Below are 27,213 nucleotides of genomic sequence, written 5' to 3'. Positions count from 1 at the left end.
AGCTTTATGTCTGGGAGCTGCACTTCCCTTAGGATGAAAACCTACCAGGTAATATGATCTTTGGTGGCAAAATAATGGGCTTTCACCCTCACCATACTTACATGTATTCAAAAAGTTTTCCCATTAGACAAAAAAGTACAAGTTTTAAATTTATAAACGCTCATTCCATGACACACGAAGCACTTTGAAAAGGAACCTGATTCAAACCAGTTAAAACTTATATTGACAGCACAAAATCTGACAGAAAATAACTACTGAGGAGTTTTCAAAATAAATATGACATAAATAAAACATTATTTTAATATATTAAATACTTTATTTAAATCCAGTATAAAAATCACACATTTGTTCTATTGTTTCATAAAACTTCTAATATCACATTATCTACACCCAGTATCTCGGGTACCAAATTCCATTCATTTCAACAATCATGAAAGAATATTTTTAAATATAGGCTGTATTTCAAAATTTGATATATAAATACAGATAAAAAGTGTATTATACACATTGACTTTAAATAATCTATTTACAAAAGCTATTTTAAAAAGCCAAAGCAATTTACTGGCCTCTGAAGAAAATTATGACACACATGCCATTTTGACACCTACTCAATGGATTATACCCAGAAAATTACTTGGTGAATACTATATATTGGAATACAAATTCACATAAAATTACTTGATTTAAAATCTGTTTTAGAATAAAATTTTAGAATAAAAAATTAAATGTAGGCTCACTTTTAAAATTGCAATTTTTACTGGGTGCAGTGGCACACACCTGTAATCCCAGTTCTCAGGAAGCTGAGGCAGGAGGATCATAAAATACTATACTACTAAGAGAATTTCTTGGCTTTGGGTCATTCCATTTCTTTCCTCTTAAAAGTTAAAAAGTATTATTAGATACAGTAAAACAATTTTAAGTATAGATTAAAAAAAGCAAAATGCAGTCTGCCACTTCTTCATTTCTGCATATTGCAATGGGTCTACCAGATCCAAGGCCTTCCTAAGAAAGCTGGCTTATATCAAATACTGATTTTCTTCCTGTAACTCACACTTGTCTACCGAGTCAGTTACCCAGCGTTCTTGAAGGATCTTAAACTTCTTCTTAAGAGTTCTTCTAAAAGCTTTAAAATCCGAAACACGACTATGATCCTCCCCAACAATTACATGGGACACTCCCTCAGCTAAGTGAGCAGCCACCTTTGCCCCGTGGAACCGGAGCTCCAAGGCTCTGATGACTAACCTCGTTCCCTCGATTCTGGTACTCGAGTCATTAATAACAGTGTACATGTCCACATAAATGGTGTGGTGTCGAAACATACTGAGAGGAGAGCAGTCCCAGGAGTATCGATACTCCAAATCAGCAATCACAGAGGCCATTTCTTCAGGAGTCTGTTCATTAGAATTTTTAACTCCTGAGAACACTTCTTTCAGTAGGTTCAAATCTGTATCAACAAAATAACTATCACCATAGCGATCATATTCACGGGCAAAATGCTGTTTTGTTGATGGGCACATGTGAATCATAAAGCGAGGCTGCCATGGAACACAGCTTTTGGTCTCAAAACATTCTAAAAGCCACGCAGGCTTGACAACATCATGTGTATCAGAAGAAATAATGTTTTTCACTCTGATGTTCTCAGAACCTGCAATTACACAGTATGTGTCTGGGCCTGGATTCTGTACAATATAGCCACCGAACTCTGCAATTCTGTTCTCTAGGTCAGGCTTTGGATGGCTGTCTGTTCCACTCATAACACAAAACTCGACATCTTCAAATATATTGGAAACTTTGCTAACGTTAGAAAGGTTAGGTGCCTTTAGGTGTTCAATAATTCCAATAGCCTTCTTCACCTTTGGGGGTGCTCTCCGCTTTTTCTCTTGCGGTTCATCATCTCCACCTGGGCAAAAGTGCTTTGAAGCCAGCTTTCCAGAGGCCTTCCCCCGCAGCTGTTCTAAGTCCTCCAGGGTCATGCACTCATGCCACTCCTTGTCATCCCTGATCTTCTCAATCCGCGGAAAACGCAACGTGCAGCCAGTTCTGTACATATCACTGGGGACAATCTCTGCGGCCTTAACCTGAACGATGACAGAATTGCAAGGCTCGATGTACACTTCTGGCTTCTCTGTTCCACACAAAATACTGCCTGGTGGAGCTTTTCTATGAAAAGCTTTCCAGTACTTGGCCAATTTCAAACCTAGATCATACAGTTCTTTCATGGTGTATCCTGAGCCAACACGACAGAGAGTATGAAACACAGACGGCTTCTTACCAGGAGGGGGCTTCTCTGCTACTGCACACAAAAAATGAGACATCATTCCACCCCGCAAACCTTTACCCCAATAGCCTCCCACAATTAAGATATCCAATTCATCCATTAGTTTAGTGACATACTCGGGCTTAATTTTTAACCATCCTTCACCTTTTTTGTCTGGCTTGTAAAGGGACAAGGGATGTTTTATCATGATTCCCTCCTCTCTCTTATCTATTGCTTCATTCAATGCATCAATGACTTCATTCTTGGTATGAGCTTGTGCTTTCTGCACTATCTCCACCCGACCTGGTATTGGTGTAAAGGTACTGCCAAGGATCTCATACCTTTTCCTCAGGATCTCACGTCCTAGCTTTTTATTGTTAACCATCAACACGTCAAAAACACAATAACAAGTCTGCAGATCGGAATCTTCCATCATCTTTTTAATATCAAACTTATTGCCCTTTTGCATAAAAGTCTGTGTGTTCGGGTTGTAGGCCATCATCTCTCCATCAAGGATACAGGTTTGCACATCTGGCTGGAATGCATTATGAATGAATGGGGTGAGAGAACCCTCTTGTGGAGAGGCACCAAACTGTTCAGTGAAGTTATAGCCTTTTCGGGAAAAGTACCGATAAGCATCGCCATCTTTGTGCATCTGCATCCGCTCACCATCAAGTTTGGTTTCAATGTAGAAACTCTGGTGTCTCATGTCCTTCTCGATGTGCTCGATGTTTGCTATTGCAGCTCGCATTGGTTTGAAGGCAGAAAACAAAGTGATGGAAATGTCAGTGAGTCCTACAGAGGGATCATGCAGCTGTGTACAGACTTTTTCCAGATCTGTGGTAACATTATGCAACTCGATAGCATCACTATGAAAAACAGAAAATATAGTTTGCTGACTAACACCAAGCTTTAAGTCCTTCACAATCATTCGTATGAGCCACTTTTGTTCCAGTGCTGAACTCTGGGTTATAAGCTGAAGAAGACTCTTTTTCACCAAGTCTTTTCTTTTGGCAGAATTATTGCTGGCAACGGAATCTAAAAGTTCATTTACTTGCTGTATGGTCAAACTTCCTTTTTGCAAACATCGGGGCTTCAGCACAAAGTAGGCAATCATTGCAAAGTCCCCAGCCTCTCCACGCGTGCCAGTAGGGGTCCTGTAATTGAGGAGCTTAAGGGCATCTTTCCCTTCCCTCGGCAAATTAAGCAATTCAATATAAAGCTTGGCCAGCATAGTTTCTTTGATTCCATAAGCCATTCTCTCTCGTTCTAGGTGAGGAAGAATAAGTCTCATGGCTGGATAAAAAGAATCTGTAACATTTTTTTGGTTCTTATGAAGTGCATCATGAAATTTTCTCCAAGAATCTAAAAATTCCTTGAAGTGTCTGATTTTTTCTACACGTCCTTTACTTTTCTGTATTCGCTCTAAAGTTGAACATAAATCTGCAAAGGGAACATGAGATGCAACAGTCTGTGGAGTTTGTGAGGCAGCCATGGAAGCAGTGGATCCTTTGGTTTAACTAATAATGCTAAAAGAGAATAAGAGAAACGTAAAACTCAGCTAAGTATTTAACATAATGGCCTTACAGAGATCACCTGTTTCATAGTGAATATTTATTAATGTTTAGTAAATGAAAATGTATCAATTCTATATAAGACATATGAAATGTGTTTCAACCTCTACATATAATAACCATTTTACTTAAACCTAATTTGCATGTTATCAACAGTATGACTTTCTCTATTTCCTGAAATTATAACAATGAAAAATAATTTTGATCTTTCTCCCTAAATGCCAACATTCATTGAATCAATTCTTTCATTGCTTACTTATTTACCACATAATATAAAAGAACACTGCTAATAATAAAGGTAGAAAAACAAAACCAGGAACAATACACTTCATTTGTAAGTCATGAAGTAAGGTCTGCCTTTTCATGTATCTTTTATCTCAAACTACACTGCCCAAAACAGATGTTCTTTAACACATAACTCCCACACTGAAATGAAATTTGACTTCGTAGGAATTTTGAAACCCTAATCATAGATAAGGTCTTTGACAAAACACTCGTATCTGTCTACTCTTACTTCTTCCCGATAGCTATGCAAAATCATTCCAGCATTCAAGACCTAATTCAGAATTCTCTCCCCATGAATTCCTCACTTTAACTATCCATTTCATCACAGGTAGGTACTTGCAGATTTATAAACACAAATTCATTAGCACATTCCCTTTGGCTCACGCCCTATGCCAGTTATCCCCAAGTACTCAGTGACGGTGCCCACACCAGGCACTGCACTAGGGCAGATACACCATGTTTCTGCTTTGAAAGAGTTTACATTCTGTAAAGAAAAAAGGGTGTAGTCAGAGCTAACTATAATAAAATGTTAAGTGCTTTAGCAAAAATAAAACAAAGTAAAATGTCTTGTGATAATTTTTTCACTGAAGTCTTCTAAAATCAAATAGATCCTTTGTTGGGTTAGGGGCTAGAACATTTCCTATAATGGTTACCAAACATGTAAAATTCCTTTGAAGTTTTAAATATTAATGTTAGTTTTTCTAGAATCTATAATATATCAGAGCTATTTTAATTAAGGCTTAATGTAATATTAAAATAAGCTATTTTTTTCCAAAATAGACTTCAAGTAAAATGAGTGCTCTATAGCTTCTCTCGAGATCACAGCTTCTCTTGTCATCTCAGATCCTGTCTGGCACACCAGCATGCAGTGGAACCAGAGGCTTTTTATGAAGTAAAGAGCTCTACTATAGAGTAAAAGCCATGGGATTCCCCACTTCAGCACACAAAACAGATACACACCATCTCTACAGGTCAGAAACCATGTTGTAATTTCAGCTACCAGTGGCAAACCCATAGTAGCTTTGTTTGCCTGTCACTTACTAAATCCCTACAGTTGGTTCCTGGGAAAGCATATGGGGAAAGTCCTGCTGGTCACATATGTACACACCAACCCACTAGTGGGGTACAGCCTGGTTCTGATGGCACTGGCAATGGTTCACAGCTGCCACTGGGCAGCCTGCAGAAAAAAAACCATGCCCCTCTCAGTCTAATTTTTGACAAAGCAAGCCCCACTTCTACTGAGCAGTTTAGATCAAGAGATAAGCCCAGGACAGACCACTTTCCTCAGATTTTGATATAGTAACTGCCTTCCCTTTCATACTCTGGTTTGCATAACTGACTGTACCACCTGGTTCTCTCAAGTGGATATACTACAGCACACATGCTGCATCTATAATTTATGTAAAATACATATAAGATTAACTTTATTAAGAAATACTTCTCTGAATATTCAAACATTGATATAGTTTTATAGATCTGTTTGTAAATGCCACATGGTCTCAAAGTCAAAATTTCACTCAAGACTTCAATTGCTTTACAAAATGACAAAATTTAGGTAATGGTGTGAATACACATAAAATAACTATATGTACAGGTAATAAAATTACAAAATTACTATAAATAGACAATTTTTGCTTACTGCCATTGCATAAAAAGTCAAATATTAGGATCTCAATTTTCTTTTACATGCACTCTAATTTTATTTTTTGGATTCTGAGCTTTTTAGCTAATTCTTTCCATTTGCAATGAGACAAAAAAGCTTTGTTGTTATGTTCAGTTCTGGAGTCTAATAAATACTCAAACGTGGACTATAGCTGTGTGATTAATATGGGACAATTTCTTAAAGTTTCAGCTTAAGAGTACAATGAAGTTTAAAAATTTTTTAAAAATTTAAAAATTTAAAAAACCTTTGGAAATTAGAATGGGGATGAAATCAGATCATTTTTACATACGTGCTCAACACAGTGCCCTATTAGGAAATCCTTGAAACTATCAGTACTTTAATGTTTACCGATCCTCACAACATTTAAAATCTAATAGTGCAAAATACTGAGCAAATAAGAATGGGTGGGGGGAGGAGGATGCTTCAGTTGTAACAGTAATAAAGTGAAGCTTTCAAGAGACTGGAAGCAGTAATTAACACAACGAATGCATCCGGCTGCTGTGAGATGCCACAGCAAAACCAGCGCCCGTTTTAATTAGTGGTCATAGAAGATGTTCAAGCGCTGTTTTATTGGAGAAAGAGGAAGTGGCAGCACAACTGAAGTCCCCTGTGCAGCCCCGGACCAGCTGCTGCCCTCCGAGACAGAGGACTCGCGGAGCCAGAGCACCTGCGCTGGCACTTGGCGACACTCTGGGCGAATCTCAAGGAGAAGAAACTAGCGGCACCGAACAACCGAGGCTCCGGGACCCCCAGGTGCGCGCAGCCGAGTGCAGGCGCGCCAGGGGCGACTCCCTCCGGGCGGGCAGTCTCCGCAGGCGGCCCCGCTGCGCGGTCCTCCGCCCGCTCCGAGCCCAGCCCCAGCGCGGGACCCAGGAGCCCGGCGCCCACGCAGGCTGGCCGGGCGCACTCCCCAGGTCCAGCCGCTGGCACGCGCGGCTCCGCGCCGCCCTAAACGCACAAAGGAATGGGGGCTCTGACCGTACGCCGCCGCGCCCAGACCTCGACCCGACCGCGCCCCCGGCCGCGGAAGCCTCACCTTCTCCCGCCGCCCTCCTACCGGACGTCCAGAGCCGGACCCGACACCGGACCGGAAACCCCGCCCGCAAGAACGCCACTTGCAGTTGTGAGCCGCGCAGGCGCAGTGCAAACGCGAGGACCAGCCGTCGCGTCAGAGGCCGGCGCGCGCAGGCGCAGTGGAGTTCGAAACAGCCCCCACCCGGCAACCCCTGTTTGGCCTGGGGAGAGAGGACCCCAGTGATTGCCCGGGGTTGTGACTGGGAACTCAAAGTGGTCTTTGCAATTAGCCTACTACCCGCAACTGTGGATTCCGTCATTAAGCACCTGCTATGATATAGTAGATGTGCCAGATATCCAGTATTGAGGTTCTAGATATCTAGTATTGAGGAACAAAAACAAACTCAGTCCTTATGTTGCAGGAACTGCTGCTTTGCATTGAAATTTTGCAGTCATCTCTCCTTTTTCGCCTTGGAGAATGAGAAATTATCTATAACAGGTGGGGGGAGAAACCGTTAGAATGATTTCCTTTTAGGATAAAATAATATTGATTTAAAATCAAAGTGAGATTTTGCTGCAGTGGGCTCTGATAATAATTCTAAAATGTTTTAACTACCATGTGGGATTATCTAATGTACAAAATCCTCATTTTACAAAACTCTCACTTAACTTAGTTCACAGTGCTAGTTTGAAGTGGACTTAGATCCTATGGCTTCTTCCATGTTAGCAACATTGTTACTTTCTTTGCATGTTTAGTTTAGTGGAATTACTGGATATTTGTCAGAAATCATCTGTGATGTTGTAAAGCCACATGATACTGTTCTGTCAATATTATTCCCCCACCCCCACTATTCAACTTAAGTATCAGTTTACATTGGAAAACACCCAGTAATGTTAAATTAGAAGAGGTTCCATTTGCTGGTCACATGCAAGAGCTCTTGTCTGTCTACTTGTCTTGTTTAGTATTTATAGTGTTCTTACAATTTCAGGTGCTAGACTTTGTATTACTGAAATGAGAACCATGAATTACCTAACTAGATAAACCAGAAATTGATTCTAAGCCCAGTCCCCAATTTGTGGTGTGATTTTTGCTGCTTGGTTCAAAGAGAACCAAGTTTTTTTCCACAAAGTATTGTGAGAAATTAAAAGCCCAGAGGCTGGGGATATAGCTCAGTTGGTAGAGTCCTTGTCTCACATGCACAAGGCCCTGGGTCCAATCACCACCACTACACACACACTAAAAAGTCCAGGGTTCCATTTTCAGAATACAGTATTCAGCCTTAAATTTGAAATGACTTGGGATATAAAATAGGCAGCTTCAAGTACAGCAGAATAAGAAGTTAAAAGCAGTTAACACTGGAATGTACAAATTTATAGTCCCTTCACCAACAGGAAGGGAGAAGCAAGGGCTGACCTGAGATAAAGTGTGTCAAAAGGTGCTCAATCCAAGGAGACTTTCAGCCACAAGAGAACAAAGGGAGATGGGGACAACTAAAGGTAGATTTCTTTAAATAACCCAATAGGAGACAGTAAAACACCCCATAGTACTCGACCAATGAGGAACCAAAGGCAGGATCTTGAGTTCTAGGGCATAAAATTCTGGTAATGCTCAGTTTGTGCATCCTGACCACCAGGCACCCTGATCTTGCAAGACCATCATTAAAGTAAACCTTCACTCTTGCCTGGTGTATATTAGTCCATTCTTTGGCTTTGGACAGGTAACTGATTTTCTCATAGTATCTTTTAGAGTTGCTGTGACTGTTAATTTATTTATGTAAGTCATACTTTAAGACTTTCCTGGAGCTTTTTATCTAGTAGCAAGATACATTTGTTAAAACCAACCAAACTGTCAGGGAACAAACAGATGAGTATCGTGGGGACATGAGCTTAAGAGAATAATTCTATAAAATGGGCTCACGGTGCACATGATTTCTTTTCCAAGAGTCAATTCACCTGCCTGGCCTAATGGGACAAGATATGTCATATTCCATTGCAAACTACCTGTTAACTGCAAGAGAAGTGCAGGCCCAAGATAATGTTTTTGGAAGAACCCGGGAGTCTTTTGTGACTGGATCCTGAAACTGGGAGAAAGGGTAGTTCCTCTTAACCATAAAATCTGTAAGAATGTATGGTTAAGAATCCAACTGGAGTCAGCACGGGCCAAGGTGACCTAGAGTTACTATGACAGTAACTTGGGAGTCTTATGTCCCTCTGCTGTCAAAAGTCAAGAGGTGGACCTCAGGTGGGATTCTCTGGAAATTTCGCAGGGATTTCCAAATCTGAGGTGCAGGAGAAGCAGGGCATCCCTCTCTCATCTGAGAGGACCCACTCCCTCCTTTGAGTGTGGCCTTCCCCATTCCTGTTACTCCCGTCAACAGGTCTAAAATCTGATTTGGTCGCAAGAATCGGGATTTGAATGGGGGTATTGGGGGGTGTCTTTGTGTCGCCTCAGTTTCTTGGAAGGCCCCAGTTGCGTAACAAAAACAACAACTTAGGAGATTTCCTCTTTATATATAAAATAGAGCTTACAGAATGGGACTGGCCCTGGGGTAAAGCGAGGCAGATGGGGTAAACCGGGTAAACCAGCTCCTTGCAAGGGTGCAATGCTGGTCCACCTGAAGCAATGACCTACACGACCTAACACGTTCCCGCAGGCTTGTGCTTTATGGAACTTGGAAAAAATAAATCCTCTTTTCCTTTGAAGAACCCTCCCAGTGTGCAGGATTCAGGCCTGCCTCTGCCCTGCCACTCCACTCGTGGGGTCAGAAGGGGGACCCTAACAACCCCACGGGCAGACAGGATTTCTTTGTCAAAACAAAGAAAGGCGATGTCGTGGAGTCCCCGGGGTCAAGGTCTGATGGGCTTTTGCGGGGTGAGGCCCGGGGGAGAGTAGTGATCGCGAGCGCCTTTCGCGAGGCCCAGGGTTATGAGACGCACGAGCGTTAGCCACGCAACCTTGGCCGCAAGGAGGCGCTGAGGTATAATTACCCTGTCGGCCACCGTCGTGAGCCTCTCGGCCCGCGGTTTCCGCGCATGCTCGGAAGGGCGGCCCGGTTCCCACCCGGGAGGACGGCGGAGAGCAGGTTATGTGGGAGCCGGCGGGGACATTTGCCGGCGACACTCGAGCGCTGGCCGGAAGTGGAGCCGCCAAGAGCCGCGCCGCTGGATCTCCGGGCTAGACCGTGGCGACGGCGGCCGCCCTTCGGCTGGAGGAGGAGGATGAGGAGCGACGGAAGCGGCGCGGAGCGACGCTGCTGCGCGGCGCCCGATTTCGTGCCCGCGGCCGACCTCGCAACCTGCCAGCAAGCCTGAGTAAGTGCAGCGGGACCGCGGCGCGGGCGGCGCAGGCCCCCGCCGTCGGCTCAGGGCCGGGACGTGCGCACGCCGGACCCTGGACTCGCCCGCCCGGCGCCCGCCCGCGCCGGAGCGCAGAGGGCTCCCCCAGCGCCGCCAGGTCGCGGCGCAGGTGTGCTCCCCCGCCGTCGGCCACGAGCTCCGCCTGCCAGTGCCTCTGCAAGAAGTTCTGGGGCTTCTAAGAAATCTGGGGGCAGCCCACACAGGGAAGCCACTTTTCCTGTAAATGTCTGTCATCGTTCATCTTAAGCAAAGTGCAGACTAGTGTGATTGGCCAAGATAAGGACCAGAAACAAGTCTTTCCGTTCAGCAGCTCTTGACCTGTGCGTCCTAAGTAATAGCGACCGAAGAGAAAGGCGAGTGCGGGATCCAAGTTTTCATGCTTGGTTTTCATCGATCCTCCTCCCTTTTGTCGTAGATTATTAAGTTATTTTTCTGCATGCTTAGATTGGTCACATCTTTGACTAAAATACTGAATTTCCTTCTACTGCATGAGAGTAGAATGTGTCCTTCTGATGTTTTGTGTCATGTTATCCTACTTAGCTCATCAACCAGTCAATCACTGTTAGTAGGGGCTCACTGTGTATTTTTAGTACCTAGCAATGTCTGCTGCAGAGTTCAGCAGGATGAAGTCTCTGTCAGCAAGGAACTCACATAGTTATAATAAACCTGCTCACACCAGCTGTAAGTCTCACCATCAGAGTTTACACCACCTGCAGAATGGAGAATGTTGGCAGTAGTGGCCCAAGGAGAGCTAGAGAATCTACCACCTGAGCCGATTTTGACAGAAAAATGAGGCATTGTCTTATTCTCTGTGTGCAGGTGGCACAGTCTTCAACGAGTCATTTCCAGTATTAAATCCAAATCTAGCTGGACTCCTAGTTCTGCGTACTTTTACTTACGCAGCTCTAGTAGGTAATAAAATGGTTTAAATTTGTTTAAATAGAAGTAGCTGCATTTATTAACACTATTATATTTGATCTCAGCAGTATTTGACTTAGATTCTGTTTCATCTTCCTTTTACATACAAAAAAACACATATTTAAATTGAGTTGGCAAAAGTTACCTAGCTATTGACAGACCACACCCCAAAACACCCACTCCTTCCACTGCACACTCCTGATAGTCTGTGTGGAACCATGAGGACAAGCCAGCTTCTGCACCTTGTGCCTTCAGGGAGCGCTGGGCTCACAGCTCTCTTTCCAGGTATGCTATAGTCCCCTTGTTGTCCGAGTAGGAGGATTTACTCAACTCAGTCGTCCTGGGCCAACAATATGACGTTGTGTAGGCACAGGAAACTGTTGGACCTCATATTTTTTTCTGGTTGTACCTCTGTTGTCACTTATCTCCGGAGAATTTATTTCTATTTCTCTGTTTTCATAAATTTAGAACTCATTGAACCATTACTCAGAGATTCCAAGTTCCAGTTCTTGTTTAGTTGACTAAAAGTTGGAGCCTGTAAATACCCTATTTTGGAGTAGATTTTTAAAAACATTTTAGTTCTTTTTCTTTCAATTAAGGATTTTTCTTCAAATGACAGACTTCATGAGACATTATTACATTTTATGTTGTTGTTTCATAAAGGTCTTAACTCCTAAAATAGTACATTCTGCTGAAATCCCTTGTAAGGGTATAGTATTTCCAGGATGTGAAGTGCATGCATTTACAAGCTAGCCAGAGAATCCAGGTTTTTTTTTGTAGCATTGGTTTCATATGAAAAAAATAAATTCCAAGGCTTATCCCTCTAGTTCATAGATTAAATTTTAAAACACTACCCATTTATAAGTTGCAGAATTCCTGAATTTCACTATCAACCTAACATAACGTCAGTATTTACATTTAGAGACTTGTGGTTTTTCTTATTGCTTACCATCTTCCTACTTGCAGATATTATAATCTCAGAACAAATTATGAATGCTTTGCTTAGTAACAAAATCTGACATTTTAGTTTTCCTCAGAAGAGAGCAACCACAAAATGTTACTAAGTTGCTACGTAGTATGATTTTTGAGGTATCTACTTTTGCAGGTACATAATGCTCTCTAAACCACTCAGTTGACCTCCACCACCTCCTTAGACGGTTACTGTTCATTTGTCCCATAGGACTATTAATACACACATTTTCATTATTGATGGCATGTGGGTAACCATTAGGGAAATAGATAATTCATTCTGTGGTGTCTCCAACACCCTGATAGCAGCTATTTGTGTTTCCATTTCAGCTAGGCAGCTGGCACGGTTTCTTACCTTTCCAGTGATTATCAGGAGAGAAGATACATTGATGTAGGAATGCTGAATCAGTTCTGTGTTGCTTATCATGCGATTGTGATTGGAAGCTGTGAATTGCCCTAGAGTCATCAGGGAGCTCCATGAGGTCCTTGCTATCCTTGTGATGTGGGTGTCAGAGTGACCCATGAACTGACTTTCTCCTCTTTGCATTCTTCACTTGAACCTGCACCATTGCCTTGTCAGTGATGTGCATTTTTATGTGTAAACAATTTTTATTTTTAGACAAATGTCTAAAATTATCAATTTTAAGGCCAACTGAAGGACCTTAAAACATAATTGTGTATTTGTGAATTAGGACTTTCTAATTCTATTTATAATTGTTTAGTCTTATAGCAAAATTGCTTTTTGGGAACTCATTCACATAAAACATTTGTAGCTTTCAAAGTTCTTTTGCCATTGGTGGAATCAGCAAGTCAAAATATATATTTGCAATATGTTGTTCACTTCTGCAATTAAAACATAATTTGAATAATTAGAGTTTTATTGTTCTGACCTTCATTAAAATATAATTTGTCTTAAAAAGTTTTTGGTCAATAGAATGGTAGATTTGTCCCTTTTACTCTCCTAGTTATTAAGGCAATGATTATTGAAACATGTCTTGTTGGTCTTCAATTTTTATTAAAACATTATTGGGTAAAGAACTTTAAGTTTATAATTTATGATATAAGGCACAAAGAATTTAAATAAACATACTGTGTCATTCATAATTTAAAGGAAGCAAGTTTCTTGGAGGGAAGGCAATAAAGTTAAGCAGTTAGAAGGTACAGTACAGGTCTCAAACCTTTGGTTTCAGGACCCCTTTATTTTAAAAAATAAGTGTTAAAAATTATAACTGGGAGTTTCTAAGTCTATTACATGTTAACATAAGTGATATTTGTTTCATGTAAAACAACTATAATGACAAAAGGATTATGACATCGTTTACCATTTTCTAAAATAATTTTTAATGTCTGCTTAATAGAAGACAGATTCTCTTGTTTCTGCATTCAGGATCCTTGAGGTGAAACATGGCCAAAATCAGGCTCATGCCAGGTTGTAAATATTGTAATGATTTTCTCAGGAATCGTGAATGTTCTTTGGTGCTACTCCAACACTCACAAGAGTTGGGTCCTTAAGGTCAGTTACATAGTGGCTTCTGGAACCTGCATCGAATAGTGTTTGTTTTGATGTATTAGAATCTGTTGGTTTATCCTCCAACAAATGTTTACTCATGTCTAAATTTGTGACATTCATTGGTCATTTAGGCTATATTGTTGGTTAAGACAGATTCTTCCAAATAGTGGCATGTTTAGTAGATTCAGAATTCACATTTGTCAACACCACCACCACAGTGGCATTAGAAAAGTAAGGAAGTGTTGGGGAGCAGTTGGAAACATGCTTCTGTTTCCAGAAGGTGTCTGCCAAACACCTAAGTCTGAATAATTGGTTTGTCAGTTGAGTTTCCAAATGAAAATATTGCCACCTAAAAAAAGCAGCCAGCGCAGCTTACAGTTCAGTTGTACTTCAGTATACAGCACAGGTGCTTCCTGTGTGCTTGCCATTTTGCGACACACGTCACACAGCATGCTGGAAAACTGTACTCATTGGTTGAGATACAAATAAATGAATAACTTATTGCTTCTTTGGTGCCATTCTTCAGTGAAATGAACTTTTCCCCCTCTTCTTTACTATGAGCTTAGGGTGATAATTCTACGCATTAGCACCACTACTTTGATTCCTGCCAAGGCATTGGCAACTTTACCCATCATTGTTTGTATACTGTTAGTGGAGATGTCAGTCACTAGGTAAAGAACGTCTTAGTGTTATTAGGAGCTTAATTCTGAGCTTGTGAGGCCCAACAGTGTGTCTTGAGGACATCTAGGGGTCTGTAGTGACCTTGAGAAGCACTAGCATAGAAAGATTTTGGATTTAATAGGAACATTTAAAGTTCACCAAGTTTAATTGCTCTAATGTCCTCTCTTTTCCAAGTATTTATTTAGATTATTCAAAAGAGCTAGCAGTATTTAGAATAGTTGTGCAGAGTGATTAAAAATAAATAACAGACAGCTGCTTGATAGAAAAAGTAAGATTCTGAACGCTGGAGTCAGACAAACTTAAGAACCAAACAAAGCAGAAGTTTTCGCTTGGTGTCTGTAAGTAAACAAGCTTTTGAGATCCAGGTAGATGGTATTGTGAAGGTTTTTATTTTCTTATGCTGTTTTCAGGACAGTTGTGATCTTTCTTTGATTTTTGTCTCCTCTGTAACTGAATGAACCTGTGTTAGACATACAGTCTTGTTTATATGTGTGTGTCTCCTGAGTGGCTCAGGAGTTGAGAATTATTTGGCGGACCCTGAACTATGTGAGCGTAAGGACTGAAATGCATTTATCATTGTAAATAGCCTACACTATCCACACACTCTGATCAGCACAGCAGTTATTCGCACATGTTACTTGTGGCATTGCCGTTTATCTTTACATAGTGTAGTAGGATGTATTGGGACCTGATGGCCATTGCTTGGGAAGAGACTGGGAAGCCATTTGTAGGATTTTCCAGTGGTCCAGACCAGATTTGACAGCTCCTTGGGGGCACACAGTGGTATTCTGAGTACTCAGAATATAGGGTTGGTCATAAATTCAGTTTTCAGCTTTATTTTTTTAAGCACCCGTTTATAGAATAGTAACATAAATGTTTTTTCTTTCAAATGGAGCCATTTGTGATCTTCAAGAACATGAAGGAGCATGAGCACATGAGGTTATCACTGGAGGTCAGACAACTGTGGCCATTATAGTAGACTTCTCATTCAGCTAGCACTTCTGGCCACATGGTGACATTTTTATTTTTATTCACAGTCTTGTATGGGTTACTGTCCACCCAAACTTGAATTTAAAGACAGAAAGCATACAGAGCATTTCAGTTAACCATACCAAGTTAATCAGGACCATAAAATTCACAAGGGGACCATCACCACCTCTATAAGGTACATGATGATCAGAATTCCTGCACCGTACATAGGATGTCACTGATACTTAAGTTCCATACGTCAGAACTATTAAGGGGGAAGGAATCATAATCGTATCTGTTTGCCTGTGCATTATAATAAAGATCAGTTACGCCTCAATAGATTTTTTGAGAGGTGCCAGATATCAGTAGGATCCCTCAAAACACATCCGTTAGAAAGCACCAAAATTATTTCTATGGTTTTTTCATTCTAATATAATATCAGTAATATTATAATAAGATACTTGTTTTTTGCTTCTGTAATACATATGTAGTGACTTTTGACACGAACACAATTCTTTGTGTATATATCTTTACTCATTGAATTTGTTCTTTAGACATAGTTGCTTATAGGCTGTTTTTTTGTTCATAATTAATATAATGCATACAGAACTCCGGCTGGGAGGAAGAGTTGTTTGGAGAAGTTTGAGATGTCAATGAAGTGTCAGATACTTCAGAAATAAATTGAGGTTGCAGATGAAGAGACTGGGATTCACTCACACACAGGTGTGATAATTGAAATCACGAGAAAGTGAAGTCCCTGAGTGAAAAGTCCAGTGCGTTAGTTAGCCTTCTTTACCTGAACCAAAATAACTGAGGGAATAACCTTAAATAAAGATTTATTTGGGGCTTAAAGTTCCAGAGGTTTTAGTCCATTGTCGCTTGTTCCCATTGCTTGGGCTGTGGAGGGGCAGTATGTGATGACCCAGAGCACATGGTGGAGGAGATCGCCCACCTGATGCTGAATGGCAAGCAAGGAATGAGAAAGGCCCGTCAGGTCCCAGTGTCCCCTTCCAGGCCATCTCCTGTGACCTCCCTTCCTGTTGTCCCTGCCTTCTAAAGTTTCCACTACTTCCCTGTAGCACTACAATTTGGCAGCCAAGCCTTGAACACATTAGACTTGTGGGTACAATCCAGATCCAAACAGTAAAAGGAACCTGAAAGGACGGACCTTGGGAAATGCCAGTGTCTAGGGGGATAGGTTAGAGAGAGGTAGGAATGGGAGCATATTGATGCTGGAGGAAGAGTCGACAGTGATCACCAGTTGGAGGTCAGCGTCTTGCAGCATGGACAGAGAAACATCCTTCAGATACAGCAGTAAGTGAGCTTTACTCTGAGATTCATGGTAAGAGCTTGCTTCTTGGGTTCTCAGCAAGTGGTGAAGGAGTTAACTGGGAGTTGTTAAAGCCACATATTAATGGGTTTTAGAGATGTTTGACATGTGAGATAAGATCTGATAACAGGGCAAAGGCAGAATTGAGAAATGGGGATCAGTCAGCTGTTTAAGATGCAGGGGTAAGGTTAAAATTACATAGCTGTACAGATGGGTGGAAGTGGAGAGGTGATAGGCTGACTGTCATGTGGTCTTCAGAGAACAGGTCTGGCGTTTCTTCCCACTGTGCAACCCTTCTACTCGGTAAAAACTCTGATTTAACTCTGACCATATTAAAGTCATGATTTCTTTTGATTGTATATGAGGCTAAAGTATTACCAGTGAATACATTTTAGTATGCAACAGAGCTTGTCAAATAATTCTCTTCCAATGACACATTTCATAGATGCTTTGCCACACAGGACTTTAAAGGACAACCAATTACCTCATTTATCCTGCATAATCAAGTCTTGGGATCAACTGGACACTCAATTCACAAGATCCAAATATTATAGTGAGCCTCAGCCTCTGCTTTGTTGGAAGATAAGGGCTAACACGCCAGCATGTCAGCTACCATCAAGTGTGCGTTTCCCAGGTGATAGCTCAGATCTGGTGGCAAGATAACACATGGATGGATGTGGGTCTGACCTTACTTAGCTGCTTCATGCTTATCAGGAAATAGCATCCTCTGTAACACATAGATATTGCATCTAGGAGTCAGTAAAGGATAAGGCAATTACAAATCATGTTCCATTCAGAGAAACCCCTGTTTAAGCTTTCAGTGTGGTTGGGGGCTCTGTCTTTGTCATCCACAAGCGCTCACCAGTAGGAGTCTTTTTTTTTTTTTTTTTTTTTAACCACAAACAATGTTGCTTAGAAACACAGCTGATATCTCACCTTTATTACGTTTCCAGGGAAACTGCCGAAGGGTTAACCAAAGGCCAATTTTTATATGGGAAAGGAGAAAGGTTTTGTTAACCCTTCACTATAATTTATTAACAAAATACAGCAGGCCCACACCATGTAGGCTGCGGCCCCTGTGCAGTCTGTTCATGTCCGTTCATGTCCATGGCATCAGAACGCCGAGTCTAGGAAAGGCTGTTGTTGGCCCTTAACACATGGTGCTGGTCATTGTGCTTTGCCATGGTTTCAGCTAGTTTAGTAAATAAAAAACCTTCCTGATATGAAGTGTGCTTGATCCAGTTCCTCGAATAGCATCTTCAAGGTATAAATATGATTCAGAGTAGGGAGGAGAAACGGACAAAAATGGCGTGAGGAAAACAGCGCAAGCCGTGAGTCTGACCCACCTGCAGTGGCAGCGTGTCAGAGGACACATGCCCTCAGAGTGGATTCCTGCTGTGGAGGCCACTTCTACTGTAAGTTTTGGTGTTCATTCCGAGTCACTTGGAGTGACCTTTCTGGAACATTTTGTGGAAAACCCCCAAATTTCTTATTCCTAAACAATAAAAGACTTAACCAAATGTGCCATTTGTTCCTGACATCCAGTCTTAAACATACCTGTGGCTTAGAATATTACTGTGTTTTCTTGGAAATCTAATAGTTCAGATAAGTTATTAGGTTATTCATGCATGAAACATTTTGATCTTGAGTATTTGTAGTCATTTAGGGATACAGTAGTGAAAAGGGAAACAGTTCCTGGCCTTAAAGATTTAAAGTCAGTATTGTTTACTGAAATTAGACATTAAAAAGGCTAGAAAAAACAACTTTTGAAAATTTAGTAGCTGAAAAATTTAACTATAGATTTTTATCTAAACAGATGTAAATGTATTTTAAATTTCAAAATATGCTTTATCGGGCTGGGGCTGTAGCTCAGTGGCAGAGCACTTGCCTAGCATGCATGAGGCACTGGGTTCAATCCTCAGCACCACATAAAAATAAAAACCAAATGAAGATATTCTGTTCATCTACAACTACAATTTTTTTAAAAAAAAACATGCTTTTTCCACTTATTTAGAGCTTTATATTTGTGGTGTTGTTACCTGACTATTTAAAACTTTGATTTGAAAGCCAAGGCCCCCCATCCCTGATTATCCAGATAATGTGTTCCTCATATTTCTGTATCTTCCTTGTCTTATTACTCACTAAATTCTGGTATTATTGATTTGAACAGAACAGACAGGAGCAGTAAAGCCAGAAATGCTCATCACAGAAGCAAAGAAGAGAAACATAGCTATAGCATTTATAAATGTTTTTATTACTTTGTTACTAACCTTATATGCAGGCATTTTAAAAATTTTCACTCTTGAACATTCAGATTGGAAATGGGTGATAAGTAAAGTTATTCACAGATTTTAAGGGTGATGTAATGTCAATATGCCATTACCTACTATATCACCAAATAAATTATGTTTGAATCACTCATTTTGATACCTCTGTCATAAATTCACAAATGACTTTTTTGTTTAGCTGTAGAAAAAATAGTAAAAATTTGACATTTTTTACCGTAGCTTTTTGGGGGGATGGGGGCAATGGCGGGTATTAAGGCACTCAACTGCTGATCTGTACCCAGCCCTTTTTATTTTCAGACAGGGTCTCAGTAAGTTACTGAAGCTGGCCTTGAATTTAAGATCACCTCTTTCCTAAATTGCTAAGGTTACAGTTGTGTGCCACTATGCCTGGAAAGAAACAAATAGTATCTTATGATACATTGTAGGACTTTAACATACACACAAACACAAATTATCCCAGACATTTTAATTCAAATCATTGTGCCAAAATTAAAATTATTTTATTTTTGTGTATGAAGTTTGTTTTTAGATATCCCTAATGAAACTTTTAAGCACAAAATCGTTCAGATATCACTTACACTTTAAAAGATAAAATGAAGTAACTGTTATAAGGGACGTTGAAGTGCCCAGATAAGTTGTGTAAATTAGCTCTGCCCAATCTGCTGATGAATAGCTTGGCAGATCATTAAAACAGTTCAGTTCAGCACAGGAGGCTTATTATTCAGTCTATTACATCTTTGAATCTAATTGTAGGCAGGTTTAATACCAGCAGCATTTGGGCATTGCTTATAAGTTTTTAATCTTGGACTTTATAGATTGCAGGAGGTACCCCTTGTAATAAAACTTCCTGCAACTGGGTGGCAGTGTTGGTTTCTCTGAATCCAGAAAAGTTCCACTTGTGGGTTTAGAAAGATTCATTTTAATAAGAATTCTAATACGAAAGTCTGTTGAGTGAAATAATAGTGAAAATCAAGTTCTTTAAACCATTCAACTCATTGTCTTAATAACCAATGTAACTTGATTTTATGATGATCTTTCAGTTTTAAATTTCATATGTACTGAAATGCTTTTTTTTGCTCATGGCACACAATGAGTTTTTAAAAATCAATAACAATTATTTATTGAAGATAAGTGCAATTTCTTTATTGTGGTATAATAAAGTATAAAGGGAGATTAAGTGTTTTCAAAAGTTTAGTAAATAAGCCTAAGTAGATAAATATTACCTGAGAAACCTGATAAAATGGCAAAAAGAACTCCAGGCAGGTTAAGATAGCTTGTGTAGACTACTGTTTTGTAACAAAGAAAACTGATAGCTTCTTACTTTTTTATGTGTGTTATATGCTGCAGTAATATTTTAAAGTTTTTCTCATTTTTTTTTTGTTTGCCTCTGGTTCTTAAGAGAATTACTGTGCATTTGTTCCACATTATCCCCCCACGTGTTTATTGGTATTAAAATATGTTATAGCGATCAGTGGTAACACCTTATCATGAACCTTCTACAAGTGTTTTGTAGGAGATCCTGTACCTCGCAAAACACTGGCAATCTTAAACTTATGTTTAGTGTGAAAGACATTAAACTTTTTCTCAAAAATAATCTTAAAATTGATCAATATTCTAGTATTGTATTAACTAAAAACCTTCAGGTAGAAGGAAATATTTGGGGTTTTTTTTGTTTTTTTACCCTGGTTTACTTATAATTTTAAATATAAAAGGATATTGAAAATAAACTCTATTGGCTTGGTTTGGCAGGGTTAGAATCGGGTAGTTACCTCTTTAGCAGAACTTGCCCTAGATGGACATAGCTTAGCAGCTGACGTGCCGTGAGCTTTGGGGTCGTGCATCTTTGCTTCTTCGCTCCTTTGCCTGTAGAGGTGGGACTATGGCCACATACACTTCAGCCCTTGAACTCCATCTCCTCTTTGTAAAATTGGGAATGGCGTCATCATTTTCCTGTCACATCATTGAAAACACATGAATGAAGGTACTTAGCAGTAAGTAAGCACTTTTTAAAAACTGAATAATTTCAGTGAATATTTGCATTTCATAAGTATACCTCTGAAGGGTACATTAGATTGGAGATTGTTGTGAAGGAGTGGGGCAATGAGAATTACAGCAGCTTGTTTCTTGTGGCGTCATGTAGGCTCCCAAGGATACTAACTGCATTATTTCACAGATCTTTAAAAGTAATGGGTATATGGTGAATTATTGATATCCTTTATCTTTCTCTCTAGGATACTTACGGAGAGCTACAATGGAAAAGTCCTGGATGCTGTGGAACTTCGTTGAAAGATGGCTAATAGCCTTGGCTTCGTGGTCTTGGGCTCTCTGTCGTATTTCTCTTTTACCTTTAATAGTGACTTTTCATCTGTATGGAGGCATTATCTTACTTTTGTTAATTTTCATATCAATAGCAGGTATTCTCTATAAATTCCAGGATGTATTGCTTTATTTCCCAGAACAGCCGTCCTCTTCACGCCTTTATGTTCCCATGCCCACTGGTATTCCACATGAGAACATTTTCATCAGAACCAAAGATGGAGTCCGTCTAAATCTTATTTTAATAAGATACACTGGAGACAATTCACCCTATTCCCCAACTATAATTTATTTTCATGGGAATGCAGGCAACATAGGTCACAGGTTACCAAATGCATTGCTTATGTTGGTTAACCTCAAAGTTAATCTTTTGCTTGTTGATTATCGAGGATATGGAAAAAGCGAAGGAGAAGCAAGTGAAGAAGGGCTCTATTTAGATTCCGAAGCTGTGTTAGACTACGTGATGACTAGACCTGACCTTGATAAGACAAAAATTTTTCTTTTTGGCCGTTCCTTGGGAGGAGCAGTGGCCATTCATTTGGCTTCTGAAAATTCACATAGGATTTCAGCCATTATGGTGGAGAACACATTTTTAAGCATACCGCATATGGCCAGCACTTTATTTTCATTCTTTCCAATGCGTTACCTTCCTTTATGGTGCTACAAAAATAAATTTTTGTCCTACCGAAAAATCTCTCAGTGCAGAATGCCTTCACTTTTCATCTCTGGACTCTCCGACCAACTAATTCCACCAGTAATGATGAAGCAGCTTTATGAACTCTCCCCCTCTCGGACTAAGAGGCTAGCCATTTTTCCAGATGGAACTCATAACGACACGTGGCAGTGCCAGGGCTACTTCCCTGCACTGGAACAGTTCATCAAAGAAGTGATAAAGAGTCATTCTCCTGAAGAAATGACAAAAACGTCATCTAGTGTAACAATTATATGATGCTCCCCTTTTTGATTAATGCATTGTATTTTAATTTGTGCAGAATGATAAAGAATGTTCCTTTCTTAGAAGTGTGTTACGTCTGTACTTGTCTGAAGAATGACATTAAACTTTGAAAGGACCTCAGTGTACCTTTATGATGATCCAAATGGTTTTTTACATTTGAAGAACTGTAATTATTGGGATTATTTGACACATGTTCATCAAAACTTTCAATGTGGTTATATATCCATAACTTTAGTTTAGTACATCAGTATAATAGAGGTTATTCAAAAGTTTCTTGTTGCTTAAGTGACATATAATCTGTGTCACATTTAGGCTAATAGCTGGCAATGAATGAAAGGAGACACATGAGCAAGAAACCTTTGGATGCAATTCATGTAGTAAATATTGGGACAATCATGGTAAGAAAACTTAATTCTATAACTGCATTTTTCACCTTAAAAGTTAAAATGAAATGCATGATGGTATTTTATTCCTTGACTTATGCAATGCAACATTTTTAATGTAAATAGCACTGGCCATATACTGGTGTATATGGTTATCTGGGTTATATCTATTTTTATGTAAATTCTATTTTGTTTCTGGCAAGAAGTGGAACTGAGGCCTGTGTGCAGGTTGCCATTGACCTTTGCTCTGGTGGACGCTGAGATCCAGCTTTTTCTTACAAATAAATGGGACCCTGTTTTCCAATATAAATGTACCGTGTTTTTGTTAGGTACAGTCTGGATCATGGCATGCAGATAGAAATTTAGAGTCTTACTGCAGCTTTCTGTGCATATTTGAACTTTTTAATATTTGTAATTTTGGTGGCAAAGAGAATTTTAGCTTCTGTCAATTTTGTAAGTCTTAAGCTGAACCACGAATACCAGTCCCATAGCGAAGATTAGAACTTGCTTAAGAATTAAATTAGGAAGTCCTATTACATGATTGTACATACCATTTTACATAATTCCATATTGGATATTTAAGCCCCAGGACCTAGGATACACCTAACCCCAAAGGGTTATGATCATTTATTAGAGTTTTTGAAAATAAAAAAAAATATAAAGCAAAAGCAAAAACACCTAGGTTCTTGACTTAATATTCCAGTTGCTGTCAAAGAGAACTGTATCAAAAGACAGTTTGGGGAATTTAGTTTTAAATTTCGTACGTGAGGACAGGTGAGCATGAGGAATTAGAGCTCTGTGAAGCAGCCTGATACCATGTGTCACAATTGAATGGCTTACGCAGGGAGCCGTGTGTAGACACGTAGAAAAGTAGGGGAGATTTTTCTTAAGTCCCTTGAAACTTAAAAGATTTACCTTAATTAAATATATAAGCTGTGAGACAGAATTGTGCCAGATTGTTCCAAGAAGTCCTTAAAAGTTAACTGTAACTGAGCTCCATGCATTGTGATGCCAGTTTGAACACATTTTGAATATTTTGCTTTCTACAAAGCAGCTAGAGCAGAGAAACAATGAGTCAATAATCTTGACTGTAATTTAAAGACATATTCCATGGAAATAGGGCTAAATAGCATTCTTATCATTGACTTTATGCTAGGATTTAGAAAAGATAAATAATAGCAAATATGATTTCTAAGAATAATGTGTTTCTATACATTCTTAATTATAAGAAGTCTTGCTTTTGAAAGTTGGTAGCACATATTACGGGAGGTGTATTTTGTGTCAATTCTCCACAATTGCAGGCTGCCTTTCATCTTGTAAATCCTGCTATGTACAGTAGCATTCCTGAGTAGGAATGTATTGGAAAGAGAAAATTAAAATGTCCGTCTTTGGACCTGAGCTCTCATGGCACAGCTCTGCCTGTATCTTTAAGGTTTCCTGGGCACTCTGCTGTTGCGTATTCATGTAATAATCCCTCAGCTGCACTGTGGAGGAGCTGATTGACTCGGTTGGAAACATGCTGATGAAGTGTCAGGTTTTCTTCATCAGTGCTTTTTTATTTTGCCTTTTTTTTGGGGGGGGGTATACTTCAGGTTTATAATCCTCCTGGGTTTCTAAGCCAGGACGTAAGATGTTACGGAGCTCTCGTGTACCATTCCTGCCCTGTCTCTTCCTAAAGAGCCTCTCTCCAGTGAGGGGCAGGGCCACGTGGGGTTGTACTGTCTGTCTGTACCAGCTTCTGTATTCAAGGCCACTTGCTTGTGTGGAAAGGGGTGGAAGATAAGCTCGTGTTTCTAGGGGTCCACAAAGCATTATTTTTTAAAAAATTTCTAAATTGTAGTCGAAACACTTGGTCTTAGTAAAATGTGACTTGTACATGAGCCATGCCTTTGTTTTGGCCCCATCTCTGAAGGAAATGAAGTAAGATTATCTTGTGTGTTCATTTCTGGCTCATTCATAAAATTCATTTGTGAATTACCTAGCTGCCCTTTTAAGTTATTAAACTAAAAATTTGGAAATACTAAAATGATCTTAAGTATGGAGAGATAAAACTTATTTAGAAATAAAAATCAAATTTATTATTTTAAAGATTATTAGGACCCTGGGCTGGGGTTGTAGCTTAGTGGTGGAGCACTTGCCTAGCACATATGAAGCACTGGGTTCAATCCTCAGTACCACATAAAAATAAAAAAAGTATCGTAGCTATCTACAACTAAAAATATTTTTTAAGAAAAAGAAAAAAAATTATTAGGGCCCTATAATCCCAGCAAGTCTGGAGGCCGAGGCAGGAGGATTGCAGGTTCAAAGCCAGCTTCAATAACTTCCAAGGCAACTAAGCAACTTAAGAAGACCCTGTCTCAAAAATTTTTTTAGAATATTTTTTAATATATTTTTTAGTTTTCGGTGGACACAACATCTTTATTTTTATGGGGTGATGCCCGCACATGCCAGGCGAGTGCGCTACCGCATGAGCCACATCCCCAGGCCAAATTTAAAAATTTTTTAAAGGGCTGGGGATGGAGCCCAGCAGTTAAGTGCCCTTGGGTTCAATCCCTGTTAACCCTCTCCCTTGCAAAAGAAAAGAAAAATCAGGCAAAAATTGGTTAAAAAACAAATCCTGAAAATACACTGCAGCCAGGCGTGGTGGCACACACCTGCAATCCCAGCAGCTCTGGAGGCTGAGGCAGGAGGATTACGAGTTCAAAGCCAGCCTCAGCAAAAGTGAGGCACTCAGCAACTCAGTGAGAGACCCTGTCACTAAATAAAATTCAAAATAGGGCTAGGGATGTGGCTCAGTGGTTGAGTGCCCCTGAGTTCAATCACCAATACCAAAAAAAAAAAAAAAAAAATACACTGCAAACTAAGGAACTGAAAACTGCAAAACCACATTTGAATGCAAAGCAGTTCTAATGACAAAGTGGACAGTTCACATTGCCACTACCTTAAGTTTTTGCAAAAGGTTTTTGACTAAATTTTTATTTTCTTTAAATGCTTTTCTGAATTCTGTAGACACATTACGGCTCTGGTAATAGTCACTGGAATGACCATATTGCAGTCATCACTGCTGAGAGTTTATGCCCTCTGATGCTCACCTATTCATCTCTTGCCACCATTGGCTTGGGTCAGAATAGGTTTGGCAATTAACTTTGAAGGCCATATTTTATACAAATGATCTTGTAAGCTCAGACAGCCTAATAGTGGTTTACGTTAGTGAGCCCTCCCCTCCTTGAGGCTAGGGTAAGGTGAACTTTAGAAGAAGGATGTCACAGAAGTCACTTTCATTTAGGTCATGATCAAGATCCTGAAATCCTCCAATATTCCCCTGTCCCTTTTTCCTATTATATTTGAAAATTATGGGGAAAAAATAAAAGCTGTGAAAGGAAAATTTAGTCATAAGTAACTTTTGGATTATCTCTTAAATTCATGTATTTTCATATCACTCAGGTAAAGCTGGAAATGACAGCACAGACATCTATTTTTTAAATGATAAGGTAGAAAATGAAAAATATTTCTGTTTATTCTTATTCTCACATATGCACCTCCTCTTAGCTCATCAGAAATAATATGTCCATTTGTATGGCAAAAGAAATAATCATCCTAATTCCAGTCAACACATTTTTTTGCCAAATGGCACAAATATACCTCCATTTATATTTTGTATCTTAAAAATGTAGTTTAAAAATAAGACTAAGCGACACTTTTTTTTTTTTTTACAAAAGTGCCATATATACAAATGTAATGGGTGTGTGTTGAACTTAATTTATAACAATTTCTGTCAGTACAGCATATATTGGAAATTCAAATTGTTTTCAACATACTGAAGTATATTCAGGATAAAGTGAGTCTAATTTCATAATGTAAATCATATTTTTATTATTTACCATATTTTGTTTGAAGTAGTAATAAAATTTTATAACTCAGATTTGAACGTCATAGTACATTGTGTGCTAGCCATGGCAAGGAAATTTTTTTTTAATTTCTTTTAAGATATACTTTCTATTTTTCTGTACTGACATATGCAATAAATTGATACATTAAAAGTTTGATTAATGTCAAGTTAGTTTGTATTCAGTCTTTTTAGAGTTTCTGTTAATGTAAAGTCTATCATAGGACATTTAAGTTTCTTCTGATGGTTAAATAAAATTCCTGAGTTTGCACTGAAATTAGTTAATTTTATTCTATTAATGGTATGGATAAAAGATAGAAGCAAGGTTTCTATTTCCTTCCAAGAGTATCACCCTCCCGCACACATTAACTTTCAACTGATACCACAGGTATTTCCTTTAAGTGGACCACTGGTGAATGACTAGGCCCCAAAGCACTCCCCTAGTTACATGATTGGGGATGAAAGTTTTCCTGTTCCTAGGCACGTGCCTTCTGACCTCGAGAAGTGCTTCTTCAATAAATCAGTTCTCTCTCCCATTGATACTTTAGTTCACGGTTTTATTTTGTCAAAATGGATGTGTTTGCTGAGCCCTGTGTGGTCTGTAACAGGCCTTCCCTCAGGAGAGAAGCCGTTTTCTTGCCTGGATGGACTCTGCACAAGCTGACTGACAAGTGTCGACAAGCCTTCAGTGTCCCTGAGAGATGTGCAGGCACGTACTTCCTGAAGACCGTTTCTGTGGGATCTCTCACACTGGCTGGAGAGGTCACCAGCCTGTCCAGGGCAAAGTAATTTTACACCACTTCCGGCACCCCCCCCCCACCCCCCACAAAAGGGTTGTTTTCACATTCTCACTTTACT

The 27,213-nt window shown here is 39.7% G+C and overlaps 2 protein-coding genes across 6 annotated transcripts; one reads left to right on the top strand and one right to left on the bottom strand.

The window, feature by feature from the left end:
* Positions 1-353: 353 nt before the first annotated feature.
* On the bottom strand, positions 354-6,878 carry Lig4 (DNA ligase 4). 4 transcript variants are annotated; one of them, XM_077792016.1, is made up of 3 exons: positions 6,816-6,878; positions 2,599-3,786; positions 2,213-2,293 (listed from the first exon to the last, which is right to left on the bottom strand). In XM_077792016.1, the coding sequence occupies exons 2-3, from the start codon at positions 3,750-3,752 to the stop codon at positions 2,269-2,271; spliced, it is 1,179 nt and encodes a 392-aa protein (XP_077648142.1). In that variant the 5' UTR covers positions 3,753-3,786; positions 6,816-6,878; the 3' UTR covers positions 2,213-2,268. The 4 variants fall into 4 exon arrangements, with proteins under 4 accessions (XP_026255904.2, XP_026255913.2, XP_026255923.2 ...); XM_026400119.2 differs by having other exon boundaries at positions 354-3,786; XM_026400128.2 differs by lacking the exon at positions 6,816-6,878 and adding an exon at positions 6,758-6,800 and having other exon boundaries at positions 354-3,786.
* A 2,959-nt stretch (positions 6,879-9,837) lies between these two features.
* Abhd13 (abhydrolase domain containing 13) lies at positions 9,838-26,569 on the top strand. 2 transcript variants are annotated; one of them, XM_026400151.2, is made up of 2 exons: positions 9,838-10,105; positions 21,047-26,569. In XM_026400151.2, the coding sequence occupies exon 2, from the start codon at positions 21,067-21,069 to the stop codon at positions 22,078-22,080; it is 1,014 nt and encodes a 337-aa protein (XP_026255936.1). In that variant the 5' UTR covers positions 9,838-10,105; positions 21,047-21,066; the 3' UTR covers positions 22,081-26,569. The 2 variants fall into 2 exon arrangements, with proteins under 2 accessions (XP_026255936.1, XP_026255946.1); XM_026400161.2 differs by lacking the exon at positions 9,838-10,105 and adding an exon at positions 10,280-10,503.
* The last annotated feature ends 644 nt before the right edge of the window (positions 26,570-27,213 follow it).

Source organism: Urocitellus parryii, chromosome 2, assembly GCF_045843805.1.
Source record: "Urocitellus parryii isolate mUroPar1 chromosome 2, mUroPar1.hap1, whole genome shotgun sequence".
Classification (NCBI taxonomy): Eukaryota; Metazoa; Chordata; class Mammalia; order Rodentia; family Sciuridae; genus Urocitellus; species Urocitellus parryii.
Note: the sequence above shows the minus strand (reverse complement) of the source record. Positions and strands in the feature narration are given on the sequence as shown.